General features: G+C 47.0%; 1 protein-coding gene across 4 annotated transcripts in view; it reads left to right on the top strand.

The window, feature by feature from the left end:
• SIRT3 (sirtuin 3) overlaps window positions 1-20,019 on the top strand; it is a 32,205-nt gene extending 12,186 nt beyond the window's left edge. For all 4 annotated transcript variants that reach the window (XM_077287930.1, XM_077287928.1, XM_077287926.1 and 1 more), the window contains 4 exons: window positions 15,665-15,765; window positions 18,316-18,477; window positions 19,261-19,464; window positions 19,573-20,019. In XM_077287930.1, the coding sequence (XP_077144045.1) occupies window positions 15,665-15,765; window positions 18,316-18,477; window positions 19,261-19,464; window positions 19,573-19,602 (497 nt within the window). In that variant the 3' untranslated portion in view covers window positions 19,603-20,019. The remainder of the gene's footprint in view (window positions 1-15,664; window positions 15,766-18,315; window positions 18,478-19,260; window positions 19,465-19,572) is intronic.
• Window positions 20,020-26,056: the final 6,037 nt, after the last annotated feature.

Below are 26,056 nucleotides of genomic sequence, written 5' to 3'. Positions count from 1 at the left end.
TCTACCCTGGACAGCTGGAAATCCAGCACTGTGCGTGTTCTGTAGGACGGGGCGAGTATGAAGCATTACATTGTGGCAAGATTGCACATTAAAAACACTCATGAAAATATTCTGGACTAAAAGCATGGAAACATTAGCTTAAAGAACCACTCCAAGGTTTGTTTGTTTTTTGGACCCCTGGAGTGGTGCTTCAAAATCCCCCTGCCCCCTGTCTTATACTCACCGGCCACCGCCTTCATTCTTTTCCAGAGTCACTCTTGGTCCCCGGTGAAAAGTGACCTCCCGGCTTCCCCAGTGTTTCATGGAGCAGTGCGGAGGTCACATTTTAATACAAATCTATGAGAGCCTCACTATGGCCACCTTCTGGCCTACTTCTGACTCTCATAGACTTGTATTGAGAGTGTGACGTAACTTCTGAGTTCCAGCCAGTCAGAAGTTACTGTCACAAGATGGCGCCATGGGACCTGAGTGGCACCGAAAAGTGGTGAAGGCTCTGGAGGGTGAGTACATTTAAAGCGCCACTCCAGCGGTGGAAAAACAAAAAGCTGGAGTGGCGCTTTAATATTTGGTTGCACAACCTTTTGAGGCAATCACTGCAAACAAACAAGGATCGCATCCAAATGCTGTCCGAGTTTTTCGCTCACCCATAGACTTGCATTGCCAATTTTGGTAAAACAATCAGGTCAATATCTGACATGTCTGTGATTTTGATGGACCACTTGGTTCGAGACAAAAATTGGACATGTGGAAAGCCCCATAGAGTGTCATAGGTACAAGTGCTATCCAGGAAAAAAACAGATAGCATTCGTACGTGAATAACTGACGTGTGAATGAGCGCTGACTCTCGGTAAGACTTCTGCACCTGTCCACAGGTATCCTGGCCCATTCCTTATCTGCACCTGTCCACAGGTATCCTGGCCCATTCCTTATCTGCACCTGTCCACAGGTATCCTGGCCCATTCCTTATCTGCACCTGTCCACAGGTATCCTGGCCCATTCCTTATCTGCACCTGTCCACAGGTATCCTGGCCCATTCCTTATCTGCACCTGTCCACAGGTATCCTGGCCCATTCCTTATCTGCACCTGTCCACAGGTATCCTGGCCCATTCCTTATCTGCACCTGTCCACAGGTATCCTGGCCCATTCCTTATCTGGCTTATGCTTATCTGGCTTATGCTGGCCCATTCCTTATCTGCACCTGTCCACAGGTATCCTGGCCCATTCCTTATCTGCACCTGTCCACAGGTATCTGGCTTATGCTGGCCCATTCCTTATCTGCACCTGTCCACAGGTATCCTGGCCCATTCCTTATCTGCACCTGTCCACAGGTATCCTGGCCCATTCCTTATCTGCACCTGTCCACAGGTATCCTGGCCCATTCCTTATCTGCACCTGTCCACAGGTATCCTGGCCCATTCCTTATCTGCACCTGTCCACAGGTATCCTGGCCCATTCCTTATCTGCACCTGTCCACAGGTATCCTGGCCCATTCCTTATCTGCACCTGTCCACAGGTATCCTGGCCCATTCCTTATCTGCACCTGTCCACAGGTATCCTGGCCCATTCCTTATGAGAAAACCACTCCAGCTGCCTCAGGTTTAGGCTACTTTCCCACGATAAGCTTTTGGTGAGTTTTTGACGTTACAGAATTTCCTCACATTTCCGCACCGAATATGTACGTTAGGTTACTTACATTTTTTCAATGTGTTTTTGTGCGCATTTTTTTACATTAATTTTTATCCTGTTTTTAATGCATTTTGATTTTGTTGGCATGTTATGTTTAAATAAAGCTTTGTTTTTGATACTTCCTGGTATTATTGTTCGGATTGCACGTGTTTTTGATATTTCTGCCACGGAAATGCTCTAAAAATACATATGTTTTTTTTACCTGTGGATTTTCCACATCTAATGCAAGTCTGAGAAAAATTTGAACATAAAACTCAACATACCCGCAAGAGACATTATCAAGTTGTGGGTTTTGAAAAAGCCACAAGCCGGTCAGTTTACGCTGAGAATAAAACTACACAGTGGGCAGCAGATTTCTATAAAATCCCATCCATCTTGCTGGAACTGTAAGATGCTGTGTTTTTCACGCAGCAAAAATTCACCAAAAGCTCATTGTGGGCACACAGCCCTAAAGGGCACCTTTGCAGGTTTCAGCTCCTTCATGAGATGATCAATAGGATTGAGATCAGGGCTTTATAGAAGGCCACCTCAGAAGAGTCCATTGTTTTCCTCTTAGCCATTCTTGGGTGTTTTTAGCTGTGTGTTTTGGGTCATTATCCTGTTGGAAGACCCATGACCTGCGACTGAGACCAAGCTTTCTGACACTGGTCAGCACATTTCTCTCCAGAATATCTTAATAGTCTTGAGATTTAATGGTACACTCCCAGGAGCTTTGTGATTTGGCAATATGCATTTTGGCAAATTCCGTCTCTTTTTTTTTATGAATTGCTTTCAACAGTGGTGTTATCCTTGGTTATTTTATATGAAGTCCACTTTGGCCATGACTGTGACGGATTGTGCAATGTACCTTGATCCTGCAAGTCACCTCTAATCTCTTCGGAAGTTGTTCTTTTTTTTTTTTTTAATCAGATATTTTTATTAAACAGTAAGGGTAATACATGGAAATTACGTTACTGTAAACAGTACACATATGTATTTTACTTTTTAAGAAATTTTTAAACCCCAAACCCAACTCCCACATCCCCTCCCCCCCAACCTTTAGAGACCTGACAAAAACCGCCCCAGTTTGCTACATCGTACATAGTTATACAAGAAAAGGAAGATGACTTGTCGGTATTGCCCTCGAGAGGGCAGAGAACCCAAGAACAGAAACAGAGTCACTTAAATCACGTTGATTCGAGCCACGGATTCCACAACCTGCTGAAAAGGTCCATCTTGTTTCTCTTAAGGTAAATGCTCCTCTCCAGAACGATAATGTGATCCACTTGCGTCATAAAGTCTCTTCTCGTTGGTGGCTCTTCCCTAATCCAGAACTTGGCAATCAGCTTTCGCGCAATAAACAGCAATCTAGCAATAACCATTTTGTACAGATTATCAGTTACAATCTCCTCTACGTAACCCAAAACACATACCAAAGGGTCCCGTGGTATAGAGCAGTTATATGTCAATCCCACCTTATTCAGTACCACAATCCAAAAGGAGGACAGCCTGGGGCATTGCCACATCATATGGAGGATGCCCGCCTCGGATTGTGAGCACCTAGGGCATTCCGAATTAGGTCTCAGACCAGCTTTGAATAACATGTCCGGAGTTCTGTAAGCCCTATGGATAACAAATAATTGTGACAACCTCCCAGGCTCACTCATCGAGATCTTGGGCACATACTCCAATATTGAGTCCCAACAATCGTTGTCAATCACCCCCAGGTCAGCCTCCCATTTCGCCCTAGCTCTAATAGGGTGCCCCTCTAAGAAAAAGAATAGAAGAAATTCGTATATACCCGAAATCACCCCCTTCGTGCCTCCCCCCGTAAGAATAAAATCCAGCATGAGATCAACCTGAATCTCCACAGGCCCTCTCTTACACTGTGCCTGATATGCATGTGAAATGCAGCTATACTGATACAACTCAGAGTTTGGCAGTAGAAATTCTTCCTGCAATGCCTCGAAGTTCCTAATCCTACCCTGATGTAATATTTGACTTATCCGAGAGATGCCTGCCTCCCTCCAGACATGAAATCCCGCCATCTGTCTAAACTCTGGTAGGAAGTAGTTATTCCAAATAGGAAAGAATCTAGTGAGAGCCCTCACTCCCCTAATTACCTTTACTGTGTCCCAAACTTTGTGAATAAGCCTAATAGTGCAGAATTTAGAGCCCATCTCACGGAAATGCCCACCCTCCAGGCCATCACTCAATACCCTTGACCCAATCAGCGTCCTCAGGCTACAGGGTATCCGCTCCCCACCCGAATCCACACCCCATCCCCAAAGGTGCTGACACTGTGATGCCAAAAAGTATAGCCACGGATTAGGTAGTGCCACCCCCCCCCCCCCCCGCCCCCCCCCCCCCCTCCGTCTTTGGCCTTTGTAGAATTTCTTGTATAAATCTGGGGCTTTTCCCTCCCCAGATCAGCTCGCCAAACAAGGATCTGATCCTCCGAAATCTCCTTGATATCCATACAGGAGAGTTGTGTAGCACGTAAAGAAGTTGCAGCATCACAATCATCTTTATAAGGTTTACCCTACTGATCACCGATAAGTGTAGCTTTTTCCACGCCTGGACTTTAGTGCGTATCTTTCGCAAACGTGGTGTCAAATTCAGCTCCTCAAAACCAGTCAAAGGGAGAGCAATCTGGATCCCCAGATATTTAAACTTATCACCTGACCGCAACCTTATAGAAGAGTCCCTCACCTCGCTATCTCCATATTCCCCATCAATCAACATCATATTGGATTTGTCCCAATTAATTCTTAGGCCCGAATAACTCCTAAATTCCTCAATGATGGCCTCCGCCCCAACAAGGGTCGCCTCAGAGTCCTCCAAGAAGAGCAAAATATCATCAGCGTATAACGCCACTTTTTCTTCTAAATTCCCGTATATGAAACCTCTCACCTTCCGGGATCCTCTAATTTTTGCAGCAAGGGGCTCCACCGCCAAGGCGAAGAGCAGCGGGGACAAAGGACAGCCCTGTCTAGTGCCCCTAGACAAAGCAAAGGTCTCAGAAAAAGCATTATTCACTCTAACCTTGGCCACTGGAGAGGAGTACAATAGCCGCACCCATGAGATGAATTTAGGTCCAAACCCCAATCGTTCCAGTACCGACCACAGGTAGCTCCACTCCACGCAATCAAAAGCCTTGTGGGCATCCAAGGAAACCACAACCCGTTTGCCGACATTGTCGGAAGGAATTTGCAAATTTAAAAACAACCGTCTCAGGTTGAGTGCCGTTGATTTGTTGGGCATAAAGCCTAATTGATCAGAGTGAACCAGTTTGTCAATCACCCTAGTCAACCTATTTGCCAAGGCTCTTGCCAAAATCTTTATGTCGTCCGTCAGCAGTGAGATTGGTCTATAAGATTCCGGTAGCTGTGGGTCCTTGTCGGCTTTAGGGATAACCCCCACAACAGCCTCTCTCATTGACAAAGGTAGCTCCCCTCTTTCCAGCGAACCATTGCACACCCCTACCAGTTTGGCCAACAGAGTATCTTTCAAAATCTTATAAATCTCAGCTGGAATACCGTCTGCCCCCAGAGCCTTACGCCCAGCTACGCCCGCTAAAGCAGCCCCCAATTCTTCCTCCCCTATCGGCTCCTCCAACGACTCACATTCCTCCCTACTCAACCTGGGCAGATCAATCCCCTCCAAGTACATGCTCATATCCTTAGACCCCCTCTGTTGTGAACTCTGTTTTTTGGCTCCCTCTTGTGGTCACAACTGGTACTGTGTGAGTGCTGTCTTTGGGCTCCCTCTGGTGGCTCTTTGTGTCATTCTGCAGGTCTGAGGCTTGATCAGCTGTCTCGTTATCTGTTAGCTGGTTTCCTATTTAGTTCACCTGGACTCTCAGTTGTTGCCTGCTGTCAATGTCTTCAGTGCTATTTTGGAGCTCTCCTGCAGTCCTTCGTTATCAGTCTCTTCAAGAGAAGCTAAGTTTTGCTTGGTTCATTTTTTGACCATCAGTGGTCATATGTTTCTTGGTTTATTTTTGTTTCTTGTCCAGCTTGCTAATATGTGATTTCCTTGCTTGCTGGTAGCTCTAGGGGGCTGAGTTTCTCCCCTCACACCGTTAGTTGGTGTGGGGGTTCTTCTATTCTCAGCGTGGATATTTTGCATAGGGTTTTTTACTGACCGCACAGTTCCCTATCTGTCTTCTGCTATCTAGTATTAGCGGGTCTCATTTGCTGTATCTTTTCATTTCTACGTTTGTGTTTTCCCCTTACCTCACCGTTATTATTTGTTGGGGGCTTCCTATATCTTTGGGGTGATTTCTCTTGAGGCAAGTGAGGTCTTACTTTCCCTCCAGGAGTAGATAGTTTCTCAGGCTGCGTCGAGACATCCAGGATTTTAGGCACGTTCACCGGCTACCTTTAGTGTGTTGGTTAGGATCAGGTTTGCGGTCAGTCCAGTTACCACCTCCCTAGAGCTCGTGTCTATGTTCATAAACTTAGCTAGTCCGTTTTGTGATCCTCAGCCACTAGGATCATAACAGTACAGCAGGCCGAAAAGTGTTTAATGCATCGCAGAAGTGGGATAAGAGAAGCCCTGAGTACAATTTTTTTTTCTCCTCTCTATCTTTGCTGCAGTCTGTCCAGCTTCTCTCATCCCCTTAATCTCTGGGTGGTTTTGTGTTCAGCTGCAGACATGGATATTCAGAGTCTGACTTCTAGTGTGGATCATCTTGCTGCAAGGGTGCAAAGCATTCAGGATTTTGTTGCTCATAGCCCTATGTCAGAGCCTAAAATACCTATTCCTGAGTTGTTTTCTGGAGATAGATCTAGGTTTCTGAATTTTAAGAATAATTGTAAATTATTTCTATCTTTGAGACCTCGTTCCTCTGGTGATTCCGCTCAGCAAGTTAAAATTGTTATCTCCTTGTTACGTGGCGACCCTCAAGATTGGGCTTTCTCTCTGGTGCCAGGAGATCCTGCATTGCTGAATGTGGATGCGTTTTTTCTGGCGCTTGGACTGCTTTATGAGGAACCTAATCTTGAGAACCAGGCAGAAAAGGCCTTGCTGGCTCTTTCTCAGGGCCAGGATGAAGCTGAGAGCTGAGGTGTATTGTCAAAAATTTCGGAAATGGTCGGTGCTTACTCAATGGAATGAGTGTGCCCTGGCTGCAAATTTCAGAGAAGGTCTTTCTGAAGCCATTAAGAATGTTATGGTGGGGTTCCCCACGCCTGCAAGTCTGAATGACTCAATGGCTTTGGCCATTCAGATTGATCGGCGTTTGCGGGAGCGCAAATCTGCGCACCATCTGGCGGTGTTTTCTGAACAGAGACCTGAGTCTATGCAATGTGACAGAATTCTGACCAGAATTGAGCGGCAAAGTCATAGACGTCAAAATGGGTTGTGCTTTTACTGTGGTGATTCAACTCATGTTATCTCAGCATGCTCTAAGCGCGTTAAAAAAATCGCTAAACCTGTCACCATTGGTACTATACAGCCTAAATTCATTTTGTCTGTTACTTTAATTTGTTCTTTGTCATCCTACTCGGTTATGGCTTTTGTGGATTCGGGTGCTGCCCTGAACCTGATGGATCTGTCGTTTGCCAGGCGCTGTGGTTTTGTCCTGGAGCCTTTGGAATTCCCTATTCCACTGAGGGGAATTGATGCTACACCATTGGCTGAGAATAAGCCTCAATATTGGACCCAAGTGACCATGTGCATGACTCCTGTGCATCAGGAGGTGATTCGCTTTCTTGTGCTGCATAATTTGCATGACGTTGTCGTGTTGGGTCTGCCATGGTTGCAGGCCCATAATCCAGTTCTGGATTGGAAAGCTATGTCTGTGTCAAGTTGGGGTTGCCAGGGGATTCATCGCGATGCTCCTTTGGTATCAATTGCTTCTTCCACTCCTTCTGAGGTCCCTGAGTTTTTGTCGGACTACCAGGATGTATTTGATGAGCCCAGATCCGGTGCCCTGCCTCCTCACAGGGATTGTGATTGTGCTATAAATTTGATTCCTGGTAGTAAGTTCCCTAAGGGACGACTTTTTAATTTGTCTGTACCAGAACATGCCGCAATGCGGAGCTATATAAAGGAGTCTTTAGAGAAGGGACATATTCGCCCGTCCTCCTCCCCTCTTGGTGCAGGATTCTTTTTTGTGGCCAAGAAGGATGGTTCTCTGAGACCTTGTATAGATTATCGTCTTCTAAATAAAATCACGGTCAAATTTCAGTATCCTTTGCCATTGTTGTCTGATCTGTTTGCTCGGATTAAGGGGTCCAGTTGGTTCACCAAGATAGATCTTCGTGGTGCGTATAACCTTGTGCGCATTAAGCAGGGGGATGAATGGTAAACAGCATTTAATACGCCCGAAGGCCATTTTGAGTACTTGGTGATGCCTTTTGGACTCTCTAATGCTCCTTCTGTGTTCCAGTCCTTCATGCATGACATCTTCCGAGAATATCTGGATAAATTTCTGATTGTGTATCTGGATGACATTTTGGTCTTTTCTGAGGACTGGGAGTCCCATGTGAAGCAGGTCAGGATGGTATTTCAGGTCCTGCGTGCTAATGCCTTATTTGTGAAGGGCTCAAAATGTCTCTTCGGAGTACAGAAGGTTTCCTTTTTGGGTTTTATTTTTTTCTCCTTCTACTATTGAGATGGACCCAGTCAAGGTCCAGGCTATTCATGACTGGACTCAGCCCACGTCTGTTAAGAGTCTTCAGAAGTTCTTGGGTTTTGCTAATTTTTACCGTCACTTCAGTGCTAATTTTTCTGGCGTGGTTAAACCCTTGACGGATTTGACCAAGAAGGGTTCTGATGTGACTAATTGGCCTCCTGCGGCCGTGGAAGCCTTTCGGGAGCTGAAGCGCCGGTTTTCTTCGGCTCCAGTTTTGTGTCAGCCTGATGTCTCTCTTCCTTTTCAGGTCGAGGTTGATGCTTCTGAGATTGGAGCAGGGGCTGTTTTGTCGCAGAGAAGCTCTGATTGCTCTGTGATGAAGCCTTGTGCTTTCTTTTCAAGAAAGTTTTCGCCTGCTGAGCGGAATTATGATGTTGGGAGTTGTTGGCTATGAAGTGGGCATTTGAGGAGTGGCGACATTGGCTCGAGGGAGCTAAGCATCGTGTAGTGGTCTTAACTGATCACAAAAATCTGATTTATCTCGAGTCTGCCAAGCGGCTGAATCCTAGACAGGCTCGTTGGTCGTTGTTTTTCTCCCGTTTCGATTTCGTGGTCTTGTACCTGCCTGGTTCGAAGAACGTGAAGGCTGATGCTCTTTCTAGGAGTTTTGTGCCTGACTCTCCGGGAGTTTCAGAGCCGGCTGGTATCCTCAGACAGGGAGTGATTTTGTCTGCCATTTCCCCAGATTTGCGACGAGTGCTGCAGAAATTTCAGGTGGATAGACCTGACCGTTGCCCACCAGAGAGACTGTTTGTCCCAGATAGATGGACCAGCAGAGTTATTTCCGAGGTTCATTCTTCGGTGTTGGCAGGCCATCCTGGGATTTTTGGTACCAGAGATTTGGTGGCTAGGTCCTTCTGGTGGCCTTCCTTGTCGCGGGATGTGCGTTCCTTTGTGCAGTCCTGTGGGATTTGTGCTCGGGCTAAGCCTTGCTGTTCTCGTGCCAGCGGTTTGCTTTTGTCTTTGCCTGTCCCGAAGAGGCCTTGGACGCACATTTCCATGGATTTTATTTCGGATCTTCCAGTCTCTCAGAGAATGTCTGTCATCTGGGTGGTGTGTGATCGTTTTTCCAAAATGGCCCATTTGGTGCCCTTGCCTAAGTTGCCTTCCTCCTCCGATTTGGTTCCTCTATTTTTTCAGAATGTGGTTCGCTTGCACGGCATCCCTGAAAATATTGTTTCCGACAGAGGATCCCAGTTTGTGTCCAGATTTTGGCGGATCTTTTGTGCTAAGATGGGCATTGATTTGTCTTTTTCGTCGGCCTTCCATCCTCAGACGAATGGCCAAACCGAGCGAACTAATCAGACCTTGGAAACTTATTTAAGATGTTTTGTTTCTGCTGATCAGGATGATTGGGTGACTTTTTTGCCATTGGCCGAGTTTGCCCTTAATAATCGGGCTAGTTCTGCTACTTTGGTTTCGCCTTTTTTCTGTAATTCTGGTTTTCATCCTCGTTTTTCCTCGGGTCAGGTTGAGCCTTCTGACTGTCCTGGGGTGGATTCTGTGGTGGATAGGTTGCAACAGATTTGGAACCATGTGGTGGACAATTTGAAGTTGTCACAGGAGAAGGCTCAGCGTTTTGCCAACCGCCGTCGCGGTGTGGGTCCCCGACTTCTTGTTGGGGATTTGGTATGGCTGTCTTCTCGGTATGTTCCTATGAAGGTTTCCTCTCCTAAATTCAAGCCTCGCTTCATCGGTCCTTATAAGATTTTGGAAATCCTTAACCCGGTGTCATTTTGTTTGGACCTCCCAGCGTCGTTTGCCATTCGTAACGTGTTCCATAGGTCTTTGTTGCGGAGGTATGTGGTGCCTGTGGTTCCTTCTGTTGAACCCCCTGCCCCGGTGCTGGTTGAGGGCGAATTGGAGTACGTGGTGGAGAAGATCTTGGATTCTCGTATTTCTAGACGGAGGCTTCAGTATTTGGTTAAGTGGAAGGGCTATGGTCAGGAGGATAATTCCTGGGGTGTCGCCTCTGATGTTCATGCGGCCGATTTGGTTCATGCCTTCCATGTGGCTCATCCTGATCTCCCTGGGGGTTTTGATGAGGGTTCGGTGACCCCTCCTCAAGGGGGGGGTAATGTTGTGAACTCTGTTTTTGGGCTCCCTCTTGTGGTCACAACTGGTACTGTGTGAGTGCTGTCTTTTGGCTCCCTCTGGTGGCTCTTTGTGTCATTCTGCAGGTCTGAGGCTTGATCAGCTGTCTCGTTATCTGTTAGCTGGTTTCCTATTTAGTTCACCTGGACTCTCAGTTGTTGCCTGCTGTCAATGTCTTCAGTGCTATTTTGGAGCTCTCCTGCAGTCCTTCGTTATCAGTCTCTTCAAGAGAAGCTAAGTTTTGCTTGGTTCATTTTTTGATCATCAGTGGTCATATGTTTCTTGGTTTATTTTTGTTTCTTGTCCAGCTTGCTAATATGTGATTTCCTTGCTTGCTGGTAGCTCTAGGGGGCTGAGTTTCTCCCCTCACACCGTTAGTTGGTGTGGGGGTTCTTCTATTCTCAGCGTGGAAATTTTGCATAGGGTTTTTTACTGACCGCACAGTTCCCTATCTGTCTTCTGCTATCTAGTATTAGCGGGTCTCATTTGCTGTATCTGTTTTCATTTCTACGTTTGTGTTTTCCCCTTACCTCACCGTTATTATTTGTTGGGGGCTTCCTATATCTTTGGGGTGATTTCTCTTGAGGCAAGTGAGGTCTTACTTTCCCTCCAGGAGTAGATAGTTTCTCAGGCTGCGTCGAGACGTCCAGGATTTTAGGCATGTTCACCGGCTACCTTTTAGTGTGTTGGTTAGGATCAGGTTTGCGGTCAGTCCAGTTACCACCTCCCTAGAGCTCGTGTCTATGTTCATAAACTTAGCTAGTCCGTTTTGTGATCCTCAGCCACTAGGATCATAACACCCCTCCCCACGCTAGAAGTATATAATTTACCAATTTCCTAAACACTTCCAGAATTTGCTCCCCCCGAGTAACCAACGTCCCGTCCTCCGTTTTTATGGAGTAGACATGCGAGGAGCCTCTCTGTGCAGATGCCACCACAGAGAGTAAGTGTCCCACCTTTTCCCCTTCTGAATAGAAAGTTTCTTTTTGAAAAGCCCGCGACCTCTCCGCTTTTCTCAAATATAACTGGTTAACCTCCTGCTGAGCTACCCTCATACGGCTCTGAGACTCCTTAGTGCTGTGGGCCCCCAATGCAGCCTCAGCTGCCTTCAGTTCTTCCAAAACAGCTTGATCCTGTGCTCTGGTCCTTGTCTTATGTCTTGAGATCACGAAACAGAATACCCCTTAAATACGCCTTCATAGTGTCCCAAACTACATGACTTTCTGCACTCCCTTCATTGATTTTAAAAAACTCCTCTATCTCTGTTCCCACCCTTCCCATATCCAAAAGTTGTATCCAGGAGGGGTGAAACTTCCAACCCATCCTCCCCGATCCAACCTGACTTGATAACTTCAGAGAGACCTGAACTGGGCTATGATCTGATAAAATCCTAGGACTATATTCCACCCCACTTAACGGTTCGTTCATCCCATCATTACCCAAGGCTACATCGATTCGTGACATAGATCCATACGTAGTCGAGTAGCAGGAGTAAGAATATGTATTAACTTTGCGAACCCGCCATAACTCAATCCAACCTATTTCTCTAAGATAATTTCCAAAAGGGGTGTCATTGCCGTCCCTGCGCAGCGAGGCGTGATTACTCTTGTCCCAGTGGTCATCAGCTATATTGTTCACATCTCCCACCACTAGAAGGGGAACCCCATCCCATCCTCTCATAGACTCCAATATGTCCTGAATTTTCTTACCAGAATATGGCGGGGGTATATATAATGAAACAATGCAAATCAAACGGTTAAAGATTTTACACACTAAAAAAACATACTGACCGTCCTTATCAATTTTAACCTCTATTTCCTCAAATGGAGTATTTGTATGGATTAAAACTGACACCTGCCTTGCGTAATTAGAGAACATCGAGTGATACGCCTTGCTCACCCATCGCTTCTGTAACATATCAGCTTTTTCTTCCACTAAGTGGGTTTCTTGCAGGCAAATCACCGAGGGCCTCTGTTTCAGCAGGTACTGAAATATTGCCGCCCGTTTAGTAGCGTCTGCTAACCCCCTGACATTCCAACTTATAATATTAACGTCCCCTCCCATTTCCTTAAAGAAAGATAACATGTGAGAACAGTCTCCCCCAGGTCTCCACCAATACCCGCCTCCCCCCCTCTCTCCCCCACAACCAAACCATCCTCCCCCATCTGAAACTCAACAAAATTCAAATAGAACAAACTTTCTTTCTCTATGTGAGAACTGAGAGCGCTTGATACAACCTAGAACTATGCCCTTTACCATCCATCTCTCCCCCTCCCACCGCGACCAATATGAACTATTCATTGCGCCGCCGAACACAATACTTTAACTTTTGGGTGCATTCTGTCAGAAAACACAAAGCACGTTCAAAGACCAGAAAGAGGCAGAACCAGTGAAATTACGAATCCTCAGTATCAGACTCAACTGTTCCGATCCGTGCCAATTTTCTTGGCATTAATATCCAGCCAATGCGTAGCCTCCTCCGGACTCTGGAAAAAATGAACACGATCCAGCGCTACCACCCTGAGCTTAGCCGGGTAGAGCATCGAATATTTTAGGTCCAGTTCTCGGAGCCCTCGCTTGACTTCACCAAACTTCATTCTAAGTTTTTGCACCGATGCCGAATAGTCCGGATAAATGGAAATCCGATTTCCGTTTATGCTCAGGCCGTCACTGATCCTGGCCTTCCTTAATAGGGTTTCTCGATCCCGGTAGTCCAAGATTTTTGCCAATATAGCTCGAGGGGGAGAGCCGGGTGGCAGGGGCCGAGTAGGGACTCTATGAGCCCTCTCCACCGAGAAGTGATTTGTAAGGCCGTCACCTCCCACCGAGTTCTTAAGCCATGCCTCAATATATTCAGTGGGATTATTCCCCTCCACCTTCTCCGGCACCCCAGTTATTCTTAAATTATTCCTGCGGGAACGGTTTTCCAAGTCATCTGTTTTAAATTCCAATTCTGCAATACGTTGAATGTATTTCTTTTCTCTTTTTAACAGTTCGTTTGTCTGATCCTCCACACTGCCCACACGTTCCTCCACCACCTCCACTCTCTTCTCCACCTTGCGCATAGCAGAGTTAAGGGACTTCATTTCAACTTTTAAATCATCCACCCTTATGTTCAGCGCAGCCAGGGCAGATTTGCAGTGTATAACAACAGAGAAGATGTCTTGCAGTGTTGGCTCCCCCATGGTTTAAGTGCTGCACACCATCAGAATCATTAGTCAGCACTGGGCTGGCAGCAGGAGTCACATTATCAGCGCTGTGCACTTCCTGCACCCTTCCTGGGGAAAGCTGTTCCTCCCCCACACTGGGAATGTCCTCTCCTCCTCTCCTCTGCCTTTGCGGGGTCTCCTTCTCTCCAAGCCCCTCAGGATCCAGCAGCAGGGCACCCCCCTCCTCCGTGCGGGCAAACCGCTCCAGCCGGGCGATTACCTCCAGCTTCCGGCGGTATGAAGCTCTGGCCGCCTCCTCCTCTGCCACGGCGCCATCTTGGATTTTCGCGCCAGCTGCAGGCGCCGACTGTTTTCGGCGTGGCATCGCCGCTCCTCACCGCCCCTTACCACCGGTGTCTTCCTCCGTACGCAGGGGTCCTGCGGTGCCTCTCTGCCTAGTTTCGTAGTTCGGCGGTGCCTTCAAGGGTGAGTTATAGGAGCGGTGCGGGGAGAGAGAGCCGTCGCACGTCCGCTCACATCGCTTGCTAGGCCACGCCCCCTCGGAAGTTGTTCTTGGCTCTTTTGTTACCATTTTTATTATCCGATTCTTCAATTTGTCATCAATTTTCCTCTTGCGGCCACGTCCACAGAGGTCGGCTACAGTCCAATGGACTACAATAAGCGCATATATTGTTCTTCCACAGGTGTCCTCTTCTGCCTGTGTCCACAGTAAACCAGTTTGACCATAAATGTCTTTCCTCCGCTTTCTTTGGTCCTCGTTCAGTGTGGTACACACCATGATACCAAACAGCACAGTGACTACTTTTCACCCTTCAAAGTGACTGATTATAAGTATGTAGACACCTGTGATGCTATTTAGAAGACACACCTTAGTTTCATATGTCCCTATGGTCACATTATTTTCTGTCTTTTCTAGAGGCACCATCATTTTTGTCCAGGCCATTTTCAGTAGTTTATTTTTTTCTTCTGTTGAACCACAATTCAAAACCAATGTATGATTTTTATTAGTTGATATTACAGTTATTTCAGTGACAATTGTGAGTCTTCCTCCCTTTATCAGACGAGTACCAACAATTTTGTCCGTGTGTGTATATTTACTGAACCTCTCAGCTATCTACACTCACCGGCCACTTTATTAGGTACACCATGCTAGTAACGGGTTGGACCCCCTTTTGCCTTCAGAACTGCCTCAATTCTTCGTGGCATAGATTCAACAAGGTGCTGGAAGCATTCCTCAGAGATTTTGGTCCATATTGACATGATGGCATCACACAGTTGCCGCAGATTTGTCGGCTGCACATCCCAAAGATGCTCCATACAAGGCAGGATGGATCCATGCTTTCATGTTGTTTACGCCAAATTCTGACCCTACCATCCGAATGTCGCAGCAGAAATCGAGACTCATCAGACCAAGCAACGTTTTTCCAATCTTCTACTGTCCAATTTCGATGAGCTTGTACAAATTGTAGCCTCAGTTTCCTGTTCTTAGCTGAAAGGAGTGGTACCCGGTGTGGTCTTCTGCTGCTGTAGCCCATCTGCCTCAAAGTTCGACGCACTGTGCGTTCAGAGATGCTCTTAGGCCTACCTTGGTTGTAACGGGTGGCGATTTGAGTCACTGTTGCCTTTCTATCAGCTCGAACCAGTCTGCCCATTCTCCTCTGACCTCTGGCATCAACAAGGCATTTCCGCCCACAGAACTGCCGCTCACTGGATTTTTTTTCTTTTTCGGACCATTCTCTGTAAACCCTAGAGATGGTTGTGCGTGAAAATCCCAGTAGATCAGCAGTTTCTGAAATACTCAGACCAGCCCTTCTGGCACCAACAACCATGCCACGTTCAAAGGCACTCAAATCACCTTTCTTCCCCATACTGATGCTCGGTTTGAACTGCAGGAGATTGTCTTGACCATGTCTACATGCCTAAATGCACTGAGTTGCCGCCATGTGATTGGCTGATTAGAAATTAAGTGTTAACAAGAAGTTGGACAGGTGTACCTAATAAAGTGGCCGGTGAGTGTATATCTCACTAGATTTGACAAAATATCCTATAAATGATCATTAATAATGCTATATTTTCTGGTTTGTATTTCAGCTGCGGGTATTCCCGCTGAGAAGTTGGTAGAAGCCCATGGCACATTTGCATCATCCACATGCACAATGTGCCTCAAAGAGTATCCCGGAAAGACCTTCAGTGTAAGTGGTACCGTGCCTGTTGTGCCATATACTGTGGTGGAAATACCGTAATAATAGCCGTTTTGTATTGTTCGGTGTCTTTTATGTAAAACATTTACCTTAGAAATTCTGTTTTTCTGTTCTGTTTTATGAACGGGATGGATTTCCTGCAAAATGGGCACAAATGATGCCTGATAGGCCTCATAGACTATCTTGTGGTTCTCTGGGTTCTGTGATGGTGCTTATCTTTTTTACCACAAAAATAGAGCAGTCTACACAATTTCTTCAGTCTTTTTCCAACATAGATATGAACAGATCATTACAGAAAAACTAGCCTAGTTGTTAACAGCAACCACAATAGGCAAGCTTAAAGACGTGCACCACTATGACCTAGGCTAAAGTGTGATGTCCAGACAACTGAATCAGAGCATCTCGAAAACTGCCAGCCTTGTGGGATGTTCTCATTACTGCGCAAGTGGTCTCCGTAAGGTCGACTAGTGAATTGGTGACCCAATTTCTCTACTCAATGATCCAAGAATCATTGAGTAGAGAAAAGGTGTCACGATTCGGTTGTCGGGTGACCAGGCACCAGGGGCTCCTTCCCTGTCCCTAACACTAGGGGATGCCCTAGCTCGCCCTATTCACCAGGGTACTTCTGAAGGTGAAGATGCTGGGGCCGCGTACCTTACCTTATTTCCTGTATTCGAGCCCTGTCTGTCTGCCCATAGTAACATTTTCCCAATCTGAAAGTCTCACCATTGGATGTAGAGATAAGAACTGGAGCATGGGATAATGGAAGAAGCCGACCTGGAATGATTTATTATACAAAAATAAGAAAATTGTGGCACTCACCGGCTCTTTATAAAAGTCCAAAGTTTTTTATTCCCATTACTAAAACTGTTGTCATGGGAGAGTATCACATGTGACGGATGACGGACGTTTCGCTCCTGTCTGTGCTTCAATGGGTCACGAACCATCCGTTGTCCGTCACGTGTCATTTTCTCCCATGCCAACAGTCTTAATAATGTGAATAAAACTTTGAACTTTTATACAGAACCAGTGAGTGCCACCATTTTCTTCTTTTTCTATTGCATATGGATTAACCTTGGATGAGCACATGGTTATTGATGCTTGACAATCCATTCCACATTCAGCAGATATATTACCACTTTTTTCCATGGTGTTGTTTTTTTCCTTCGTTATTGCTTATGATTTATTATTATTATTTATTTATAGAGCACCAGAGTCCATGGTGCTGTACATGTGAAAGGGGTTAAACACAAAATAGAGAGAGAAATAGATTACAATGAACAAACTAAGAATGATAGACAGGTACAGAGGGGAGAGGACCCTGCCCTTGCGGGCTTACAGTCAACAGGGTATTGGGGAAGGAGACAGTAGGTTGGGGGTTGTGGCAGCTCCAGTGGTCGGTGCGGTAGCAACTCAGGTGGTGGTGAGGTGGCGGTGAGGTGGCAGCGGGTCATTGCAGGCTGTAAGCTTTCTTGATGAGATGTGCTTTCAAGTTCTGTCTGAAAGTTCCAAGTGTTGGAGATAATCGGATGTGTTGGGGCACATCATTTCAGAGGATGGGGAATACTCTGGAGAAGTCTTGGATACAATTGGCTGAGGAGCATGTAAGTGTGGAGGAGAGAAGGAGGTCTTTAGAGGTCCGGAGGTAACGTGTTGGAAGATATCAGGAGATTAGTTCAGAGATATACAGAAAAGACAGATTATGGATGGCTTTTTAGGTCAATATTAGTTGTTCGAACTGATTATGTTGGGAAATATGGAGCCAATGAGGGGATTTGCAGTGGGGAGGAGAAAGGTGGATTAGTTGGGAAGCAAAGTTAAGGACAGACTGGAAAGAACGAGTGGGGTAAGGTGAGATGGAGGAAAGATGATGAGTTCAGATTTGTCCACATTGAGCTTTAGGAAGCGAGAGAAGAAGAAGGGTATAGCTGATACTCTCTGGGATTCTGGACATCAGAGAGGTGACATCTGGGCCAGAGAGGTAGATCCGAGTGTCATCAGTGTATGGATGATACTGGAAGCCATGGGACTTTTAGGTATCCCAACCCAAAGGTATAGATGGAGAAGAGTAGGGGTTCTAAGACAGAGCCTTGAGGAACACCAACAGAGAGAGGGTGGTATGAGGAGATATAATGGGAATGGGAGATGCTAAATGAATCATGTTTTCTTTTTCATGATGTCAAGAGCGAGGTGCTTAGCTTTACTTACCTGGAGAAGAGATGGCATCAGGATGTACTGTAGGAAGAAAAAAGCCATTAATGGCAATGGGATGCTCTGGTCTGCTGGGATACCCTGGGTTTGGGCATCACACGGATGCATCTTTGACACATACCCCCTACTTACACTGTTAGAGATCACGTACACGTCTACGTGGCATCGGTATGTCTTAGTGTCAGTGGCCTCTTTCAGGAGACTAATACAACCACATTCTAATAGTGAATTTTCACATTTGCTTATGACAAATCAGTTGTGTATTTTTTTTTTTTTCTAGATTAAAATTCAAGCAAAATGTTGAAGTCTTAATTTTTCGCATTTTTACAGGATGCTGTAATGAAGTCTACAGACCCTCGTTGTTCAGCTTGTGGTGGTCTCATCAAACCTGATATCGTCTTTTTTGGAGAACAGTTACCTGCCCGCTTTTTCCTCCACTTGACCGATTTTCCTAGAGCAGATCTTCTGATTGTCATGGGCACATCACTTGAGGTCATACAGACAGAAGAAAAGTATATTGATTTGCTTAGTCCCGATGCACTTATTAGAAGTCACATATTAATGGGAACCTACAAGATGATTCATGCTGCCTGGACCACAGGCATCAGTATTTAGAAACTGACTCCTGTTTTACAAACATATATATACATTTTTCTTTGAACCACCAGCATTTCAGAGAAAATACAGCTGAAAGAGCATCCGAGGTGACTGGTCCAAGAGGCATGTCCCAGGCGGCTTTGCTCTCTGATTTTGTGGCTTGGGGTTCGGGCAGCATGAATCATATAGATGAGATCAGTGGTCGAAAAATCTTCGTAGTCTATGCAACCAACAGTGTTGTACATGGATCGGTGCACTCCTACTTATTCTCATATTTATAGAGAAGGGCCATTTCATAGAAAGATAATTAAGCTACCACTATGTTTTATAGTGTGGAAAGAATTCATGTTTGGGGGACAACCTACAATTGTTACCCTAAACTCCTTGCAGATGTTGTCCTTGGTGAGATTTGAACCTAGAACCTAGCACTGCAAAGCAACAGTGCTAACCACTTAGCCACCGTGCTGCAGGTAGATCTTTACCAAGTAGGAGAGAAGACAGTGCCTCAAACGTTGGTGAAAAAAAAAAATCACATTTTATTCCGCCTCCTGTGGCAACTTTTCGATCCAACAGATCTTTCTCAAGCAGAAAACTCTTGTAAGGAAAGATCAGGTGGTCATTTTAATATATGTTGAAGCCTGTTTTTATCAAGTATCTAAAACCAATTTGATTTTCTAGGTGGAACCCTTTGCCAGCCTGGTGTATGCCGTGCGGAGCTCTACACCACGAGTCCTCATCAACCGAGACCCGGTGGGACCTTTTCTGGACAATTCAGATGGGCTCAGTGTAGTAGAATTAGGAGAGGTCACCAGCGGGGTGAAGCGACTTGTACAACTCCTGGGATGGGATCGTGAACTGGAGGAGATAGAGAAAAATAACAAGGTATGTAAAAAGAAAGGACGACATTGTACCATTACAGGTCGTGGGTTAGCATCTGTATCACAAATCATCTTCATATTATATACAGCTGCTTGTCTTCTTCTTTTCCAGAAAATTGTAAGTGAAGACTTCCATCCATGACCGGAATGAACCTGAGGCCATGGGGATGAGATGATTTTACCAACCGTATTTGTGATGTTCCTGTGAGATATCAGTTACATTCATGGTGGGAAGCTGACTAGGTCTCAGACATGGTTGTCTCCTCCTATATGTGGGGGGAGATGTAGTTTTGTATGTTGTGTATTTTTCATACAAGGAAATTAGGAAGCTTTATTGTAAGGACATAAAAGGGATAACCATGGGGTGCACTCTGGTACCTAAAGAGACCACATTAGACCACATCAGTATTATGAATGACACATGGTAGCTTTGGGCCCCTAAATTTAGCAATATGCCCCAGGAACTTCACATTTTGCCCCTGTTCCCATACCGAAGGTATGTTTTACATGTTAACAGCACCAGGGCACTTTTTCCAATAAACTTGTGAATTTTTTAGTATCTTATATCTCTGTTGTTTATAATTACTTTTTCTTGGACATGTAATTAAGTGAACCCTTGGCCTCACATTGATTGCATTTCTGCAGTGATTAATAATTACACATGGTCTGATTGTTTTCACAGTTATAGCCTAACTCAATCTAACTAAACTAATAAATCACAAAGTTGTCCTGCGCCGCCTGTCATTCAAATGTGACCCGGGACTTTCACAGCCTGCTCTGCATAGACGCACTGCAGAGTGAGCTGTCAGTCATAGTGCTGGGACGTATTCTGTTACAGCCTCCACTCGCACTATAGCGAGCGATGCTGTGATTGGTGACTGTAAGCCCTCTGTGAGCTGCCCCCATGACTGAAAGCCAGCGGCTCCCAGAAGGAAACAAGTTCGTTTTTATAATGGTAGTTTCACTTTCAATAAGGCTGCTGGACAACATTGTAACACTCATTACCTGATGATTAACCCTATAACTGCAAGTGAAGTGTTTTCCGCGGTGACAGTCTCCCTTTAAGTTCTCTGTCCCACCCAGAGCACTTAACACATTTGCACATGAACAAAAACGCTGATTGCCAGGGATAACAGAAACAGATGGAAGATATAGCGATTTATAATTTCAAAGCCCTGCATTCCCATATTTGCAATTTAGGGGGTTTATCTTACGGAGAGATTCCCTTTAATTGCTGCTCATTTATACACATGTATTTTAGTTCACACAGTGGGAGTTGGTGTAGTAATCTGCATCCAGTGCTTGTGTAATGTGACGTAGGCCTGATGTCGCTAACTGGAGGGCCAGTTGTGTCTGATGAGCTCGATATAATGGGGTTAGATGGTCCAGCAGTCACTGAAGAGCAGATTAGAGAAGTTGTGGAGCATTATAAAGGGGCCGTCCTTTATTATACAGAGGTTATATGACTTATAGAAGTAGAAACGAACAGACACATAAACACTCTACCTTCTCGGTTCTCCTTTGCTTCCCTGGTCTTTGGCTAATAAGCATTAACTTAGAGTGGCCAGTGAAGGGTGTGAAGGAAAGGTGGCGTTCTGCTATGTGCACCGTATACATCCGGCCAATAACAGGTAATCATTGAGGGGGTCAGATCTCCATCAATTGGACCATCAATACTTAAATGATGGAAAACCCCTTTAAGAATATAGAGATCATAAAATGTCATGGTGCCAATAAAAACGTCAACTCGTCCTGCAATAAACAAGACCTCACATGACTCTGTGGACCAAAATATGGATAAATTATAGCTCTCAAAATGTGGAGACGCAAAAAACTATTTTTTTGCAATAAAAAGCATCTTTTAGTGTGTGACAGCTGCCAAACATAAAACCCACTATAAATAGTAAATCAAACCCCCCTTTATCACCCCCTTAGTTAGGTAAAAATAATAAAATAAAAAAAATGTATTTTTCTCCTTCGCCACATTGGGGGACACAGGACCATGGGTGTTATGCTGCTGTCACTAGGAGGCTGACACTAAGTTGAGACAAAAAAGTTAGCTCCTCCCCTGCAGTATACACCCTCATCCTGGCTTCCAGAGACCCAGTTCAGGCTTAGTGTCTTTAGGAGGCACACTGGGTCTGCTATTCAGACCAGAACTTTTCGGATTTTCTACTATTTATCCCTTTTGGACGAAGGGGCGACGGAACCTTTCAAGGCTCCGATCTCCCCGAACCAACAACAGGCGAGCACAGAGAGTGCCCCTCTCCGTATCCTCTCCTGCGACTGCCTGGGCTGATTTTAGGGGCGACGGGCCTCGATCTCCCCCCCCCCCCCCCCCCCATCAGATGAGCACTGGAGTGGTACCTCCAGTATCCTCTTCTGCAGCCAGGCCATATTGCCGGACATTTTGCCCTGCCCACCAGGTTTTACCCTCGGCTGTTCAGAGGCACTTTCCATTGTGGCGTCCGTGCAGCCCCCCCACTGCATCACCACTGTAAAGCTGATGATGGAAGGAGGCGGACGGTTCCACTCCACCCCCCTTTCAGGGGATGGTGGATGGAGGCTCCCCAGCCCTGCACCATCCTAACTACCCCGGGCACAGCTCTGACCTGCTGAACCATCCCCCTCATATCAGGGTAAGTGCACCTTGAGGGGTCGTTTTTTTGGCGGCATACGAGGGCTCCATAGCGGCAGGGTCCCCACAGCTCCGCGGCTCATTTCCCAGCAGTCTGCGGGTGCGCGCCGGCCGAAGCCATAAATTTAGTCCCTGGCTTTGGCCTTGTGTAGGGCGCATCCCAGTAAGCTCCGCCCACCGCTTGCATCATTCTGGCGGCTCTGCCTCCAATCCTGGCGCTTCTCGCTCCTTGCGAGACCAGCTCTCGGCAGCCATCTTTTTCCCACTGCAAGCAGCTCTGCCGCCCTCTGCACGTGTCGCCCTGGATGCCGGTTTACTCAGCGCCATCACCTTCAGATTGCGGGACACAGGACCTGGGTAAGGAGACGGCACTAGGTGCTTCCCTGCAGCTTTACCCCACATCGCTTCCATTAGCAGTGTTTTTCACTTATATTGGGGTACATTATGTCGCAGTCAAAGGCTAAAAAGACTACAACGGTACATACTACCTTTTTCACTGCGTGTACCACCTGCCAGGCTCCTCTCCCCCGGCCTCAAAGCTCTCCTCTCTGCCCAGCCTGTGATGCCCAATGTGCCCAGGAGCCCTTCGCCGCTACCGACCCCAGTGTATCTAGCCCCCCTGAGTGGGCTGCGTCACTGTCACAATCCATGGCTTCGCTGGCCAAAGCGATTGAATCCCTCCATGACCCCTCTGGGGAGCGGGGCACTCGTCTACCTGGGTTAAGAGACCCCTCCATTACAGGGGAATCATCGGCTAGCAGGGGCCGCTCTCACCTGAAGGAGGTACGGACATCCAAAAAAACAGATCCACACTACCTCTCCTGAGCATTCACCACGCCATTCAGCCTCTGGTAGCTCCACTTCTCGCTCTCCCTCCAGGGGTTCGCAGCGTTCATGACTCTGAGTATGAGTCTGAGGCATCCTTGGACCCGGATTCTCCGGAGTTTTCAAGCGACTGTGGATTCCCTCATTGAAGCTGTGAATCATGCGCTAAAGGTTGATGATGACCCTAATTCGGCTCCGGATCATGCGGTTTCTTTTACAAGAACCAAGCGATCCCATAGGGTGTTCGCCTCTCATCCGGACTTTTTGGAGATAGTCAGGCGACACAGGGAGCGACCGGATAAGCGCTTTATGGGTAAAAAGACCCTGGGAACGAAGTATCCCTCCACTAGTAGATCCTCCGGTATCGCGTCTGGCTACCAAAACGCTTTTGTCTGTACCTGATGGTGCTTCAATTAAAAATCCCACAGAACGCCAAATAGATTCCATGGCTCGCTCAGTGTATGAGGCCTCAGGTTCCTCGCTATTCCCTTCCTTCGCTGCGGCATGGGTTGCAAAAGCAATGGTTTTCTGGGCAGATGCCCTTGCAAAATCCATTCAGGACCAGGCTCTTCCGTCTGAGGCAGCGGATCTCTCCAAACAAATCGCTATGGCTGGAGACTATGTGATGTACGCATCTTTAGACGCAGCAGACTGTGCGGCAATTGCTGCCTCAAACGCCGTCACCATTAGAAGAGCACTATGGCTTAGAGAGTGGCGTGCGGATTCATCTTCTAAAAAGTCTCTGATTTCTCTGCCTTTTCAGACCGGACGTCTTTTGGAGAGAAACTAGACCAGCTTATTTCCGATGCTACAAGAGGGAATAGCAAATTCCTCCCGCAGCATAAGCCTAAAACTGCTTTTCATTGTCAGCAACATTTTCACTTTCAGCCTTTTCGCAGTAGCCCTTTCTGGTCCTCCTCCACAGCCTCGTCCAGATCAGAACGTTCTCCACGTACAGACAGAGACTCTCGGCCCTCATACAGGCCAAATCAGTCCTGGCGAGGTAAGCCTAGGCAGCCCAGAACTAGGGGATCCAGGCCCTCCAGATTTCCTTCACAATGACTCTGGGAGTCTTCCGGTCGACACCACCAAAAAAGTAGGCAGACGTCTGCTTCTCTTTCAACATGTCTGGCTTTCCGTCATTCACGACGAATGGGTCAGAGACCTGGTGTCTTCCGGTTACAAAATAGAATTCATCGCCTCCCCTCCAGCTCGGTTTTTTTCCTCTCGTCATCCAAGTTCAGGAGCTCAGTCTCGCGCGCTTCACCGCGCCATCGAGTCTCTCCGCCAAAACGGGGTAATTGTTCCGGTTCCAGAACACGAGAAGTTCAGAGGTTTTTACTCAAACCTCTTCGTCGTTCCAAAAAAGGACGGGGCGGTGCCCCCTATTTTGGATCTAAAACTCCTAAACAAATGTGTAAAGGTCCAGCATTTCAGGATGGAATCCCTCCGGTCAGTCGTCTCCTCAATGGAGAGAGGAGAATTTTTAGCATCAATAGACATCAAAGAAGCTTATCTCCATATCCCAGTCTTCCCGCCACATCAAAGGTTCCTGCGTTTTGCCATCCAACAGGACCATTTTCAATTCACGGCCTTACCCTTCGGCCTTGCCACCGCGCCCAGGGTATTCCCAAAGGTCATGGCGGCGGTCATGGCCATTCTTCACTCCCGAGTAGTGGTTGCGTTGCCATACTTAGGACGGACCTTTGATCAGGAGGTCGTCTATCACACCTGCCAAGCAAGTGTCCGCATTACCTTGAATACCCTTTCACGCCTGGGCTGGCTGATCAACTTGGACAAGTCCTCCCCTGTTCCAGCCCGACGGACCTCCTTCCTAGGCATGATCCTGGACACGTCCAAGGGGATGGTTCTGCTTCCTCGGTCCAAGGTCCAAGCGCTTCAGCAGGGAACCCGGACACTTTGTCGTCCCTTTCCTCATTCCATTCGTTTTGCCATGAGGATCCTGGCGAAAATGGTGGCCGCAATGGAAGTGGTTCCCTTCGCCCAACTGCATCTCCGTCTCTTATAACAGGCTCTACTGGACAATTGGAACAGGAGTCCCTTATCCCTTGATCGGCCATGTCCTCTGCCCCCGCGGATCAGGCAAGCGCTCAAATGGTGGACTTTGGAGTTATCTCTCAGCCAGGGAAGGTCTTTTCTCCCAATTCACTGGTTTGTGGTAAATACCGACGCCAGTCTCCTCGGTTGGGGAGCGGTATTTTGCCACCACACTACCCAGGGACGTTGGACGATTCGAGAGTCGAGACATCCGATAAACATCTTGGAGATTCGAGCGATCAGATTGGTGGCCCTGAGACATTTCCACTTCCTCCTTCCAATTCGAATTCAATCAGACAATGTTACAGCTGTGGTGTACATAAACCATCAGGGGGGTACCCGCAGCAGGGCGGCGATGTGGGAAGTCTCTCACATTCTCCGCTGGGCAGAGCACAACCGCTCCACCATTTCTGCAGTCACATTCCAGGCGTTGAGAACTGGGTGGCGGACTTTCTCAGCCGTCAGGGTCTCTCCTCGGGGGAGTGGGAACTCTATCCGGAGGTCTTCCAGCAGATTTGTCTTCGCTGGGGGACTCCGGACGTGGATCTGATGGCGCCCAGACTGAATGCAAAGGTTCCCAACTTCATAGCGCGTTCTCGGGATCCTAAAGCCATCGGGGTGGACGCACTGATATTCCCATGGCATCAGTTCCACCTCCCGTACGTGTTTCCTCCGCTTCCTTTACTACCGAAGGTAATCCAGAAAATCAAGATGGAGGGGGGTTCCTTTGATCCTAGTCACCCCGGATTGGCCACGTCGTGCGTGGTACGCAGAGCTCGTTCAACTCGTATCCGACGTTCCCTGGCGGCTACCAGATCGCCCAGATCTGCTTCGCCAAGGGCCGATCTACCACCAGAACTCGGGCCCTACGTTTAACGGCGTGGCTGTTGAAACCTGGATCCTAACTCAAGCTGGTTTCTCCCAGCAAGTCATTGCCACCATGATTAGCGCTCGCAAGACATCTTCCGCTCGCATTTATCACCGCACCTGGAAAGCCTTCTTCTCATGGTGCAGGCTCCGTGGACGTCCTCCTCTCGCCTTTTCTATTCCCTCCATTCTGGAATTTCTCCAATCC

Source organism: Ranitomeya variabilis, chromosome 2, assembly GCF_051348905.1.
Source record: "Ranitomeya variabilis isolate aRanVar5 chromosome 2, aRanVar5.hap1, whole genome shotgun sequence".
Classification (NCBI taxonomy): Eukaryota; Metazoa; Chordata; class Amphibia; order Anura; family Dendrobatidae; genus Ranitomeya; species Ranitomeya variabilis.
This window is presented reverse-complemented; position numbering and strand designations above follow the sequence as displayed.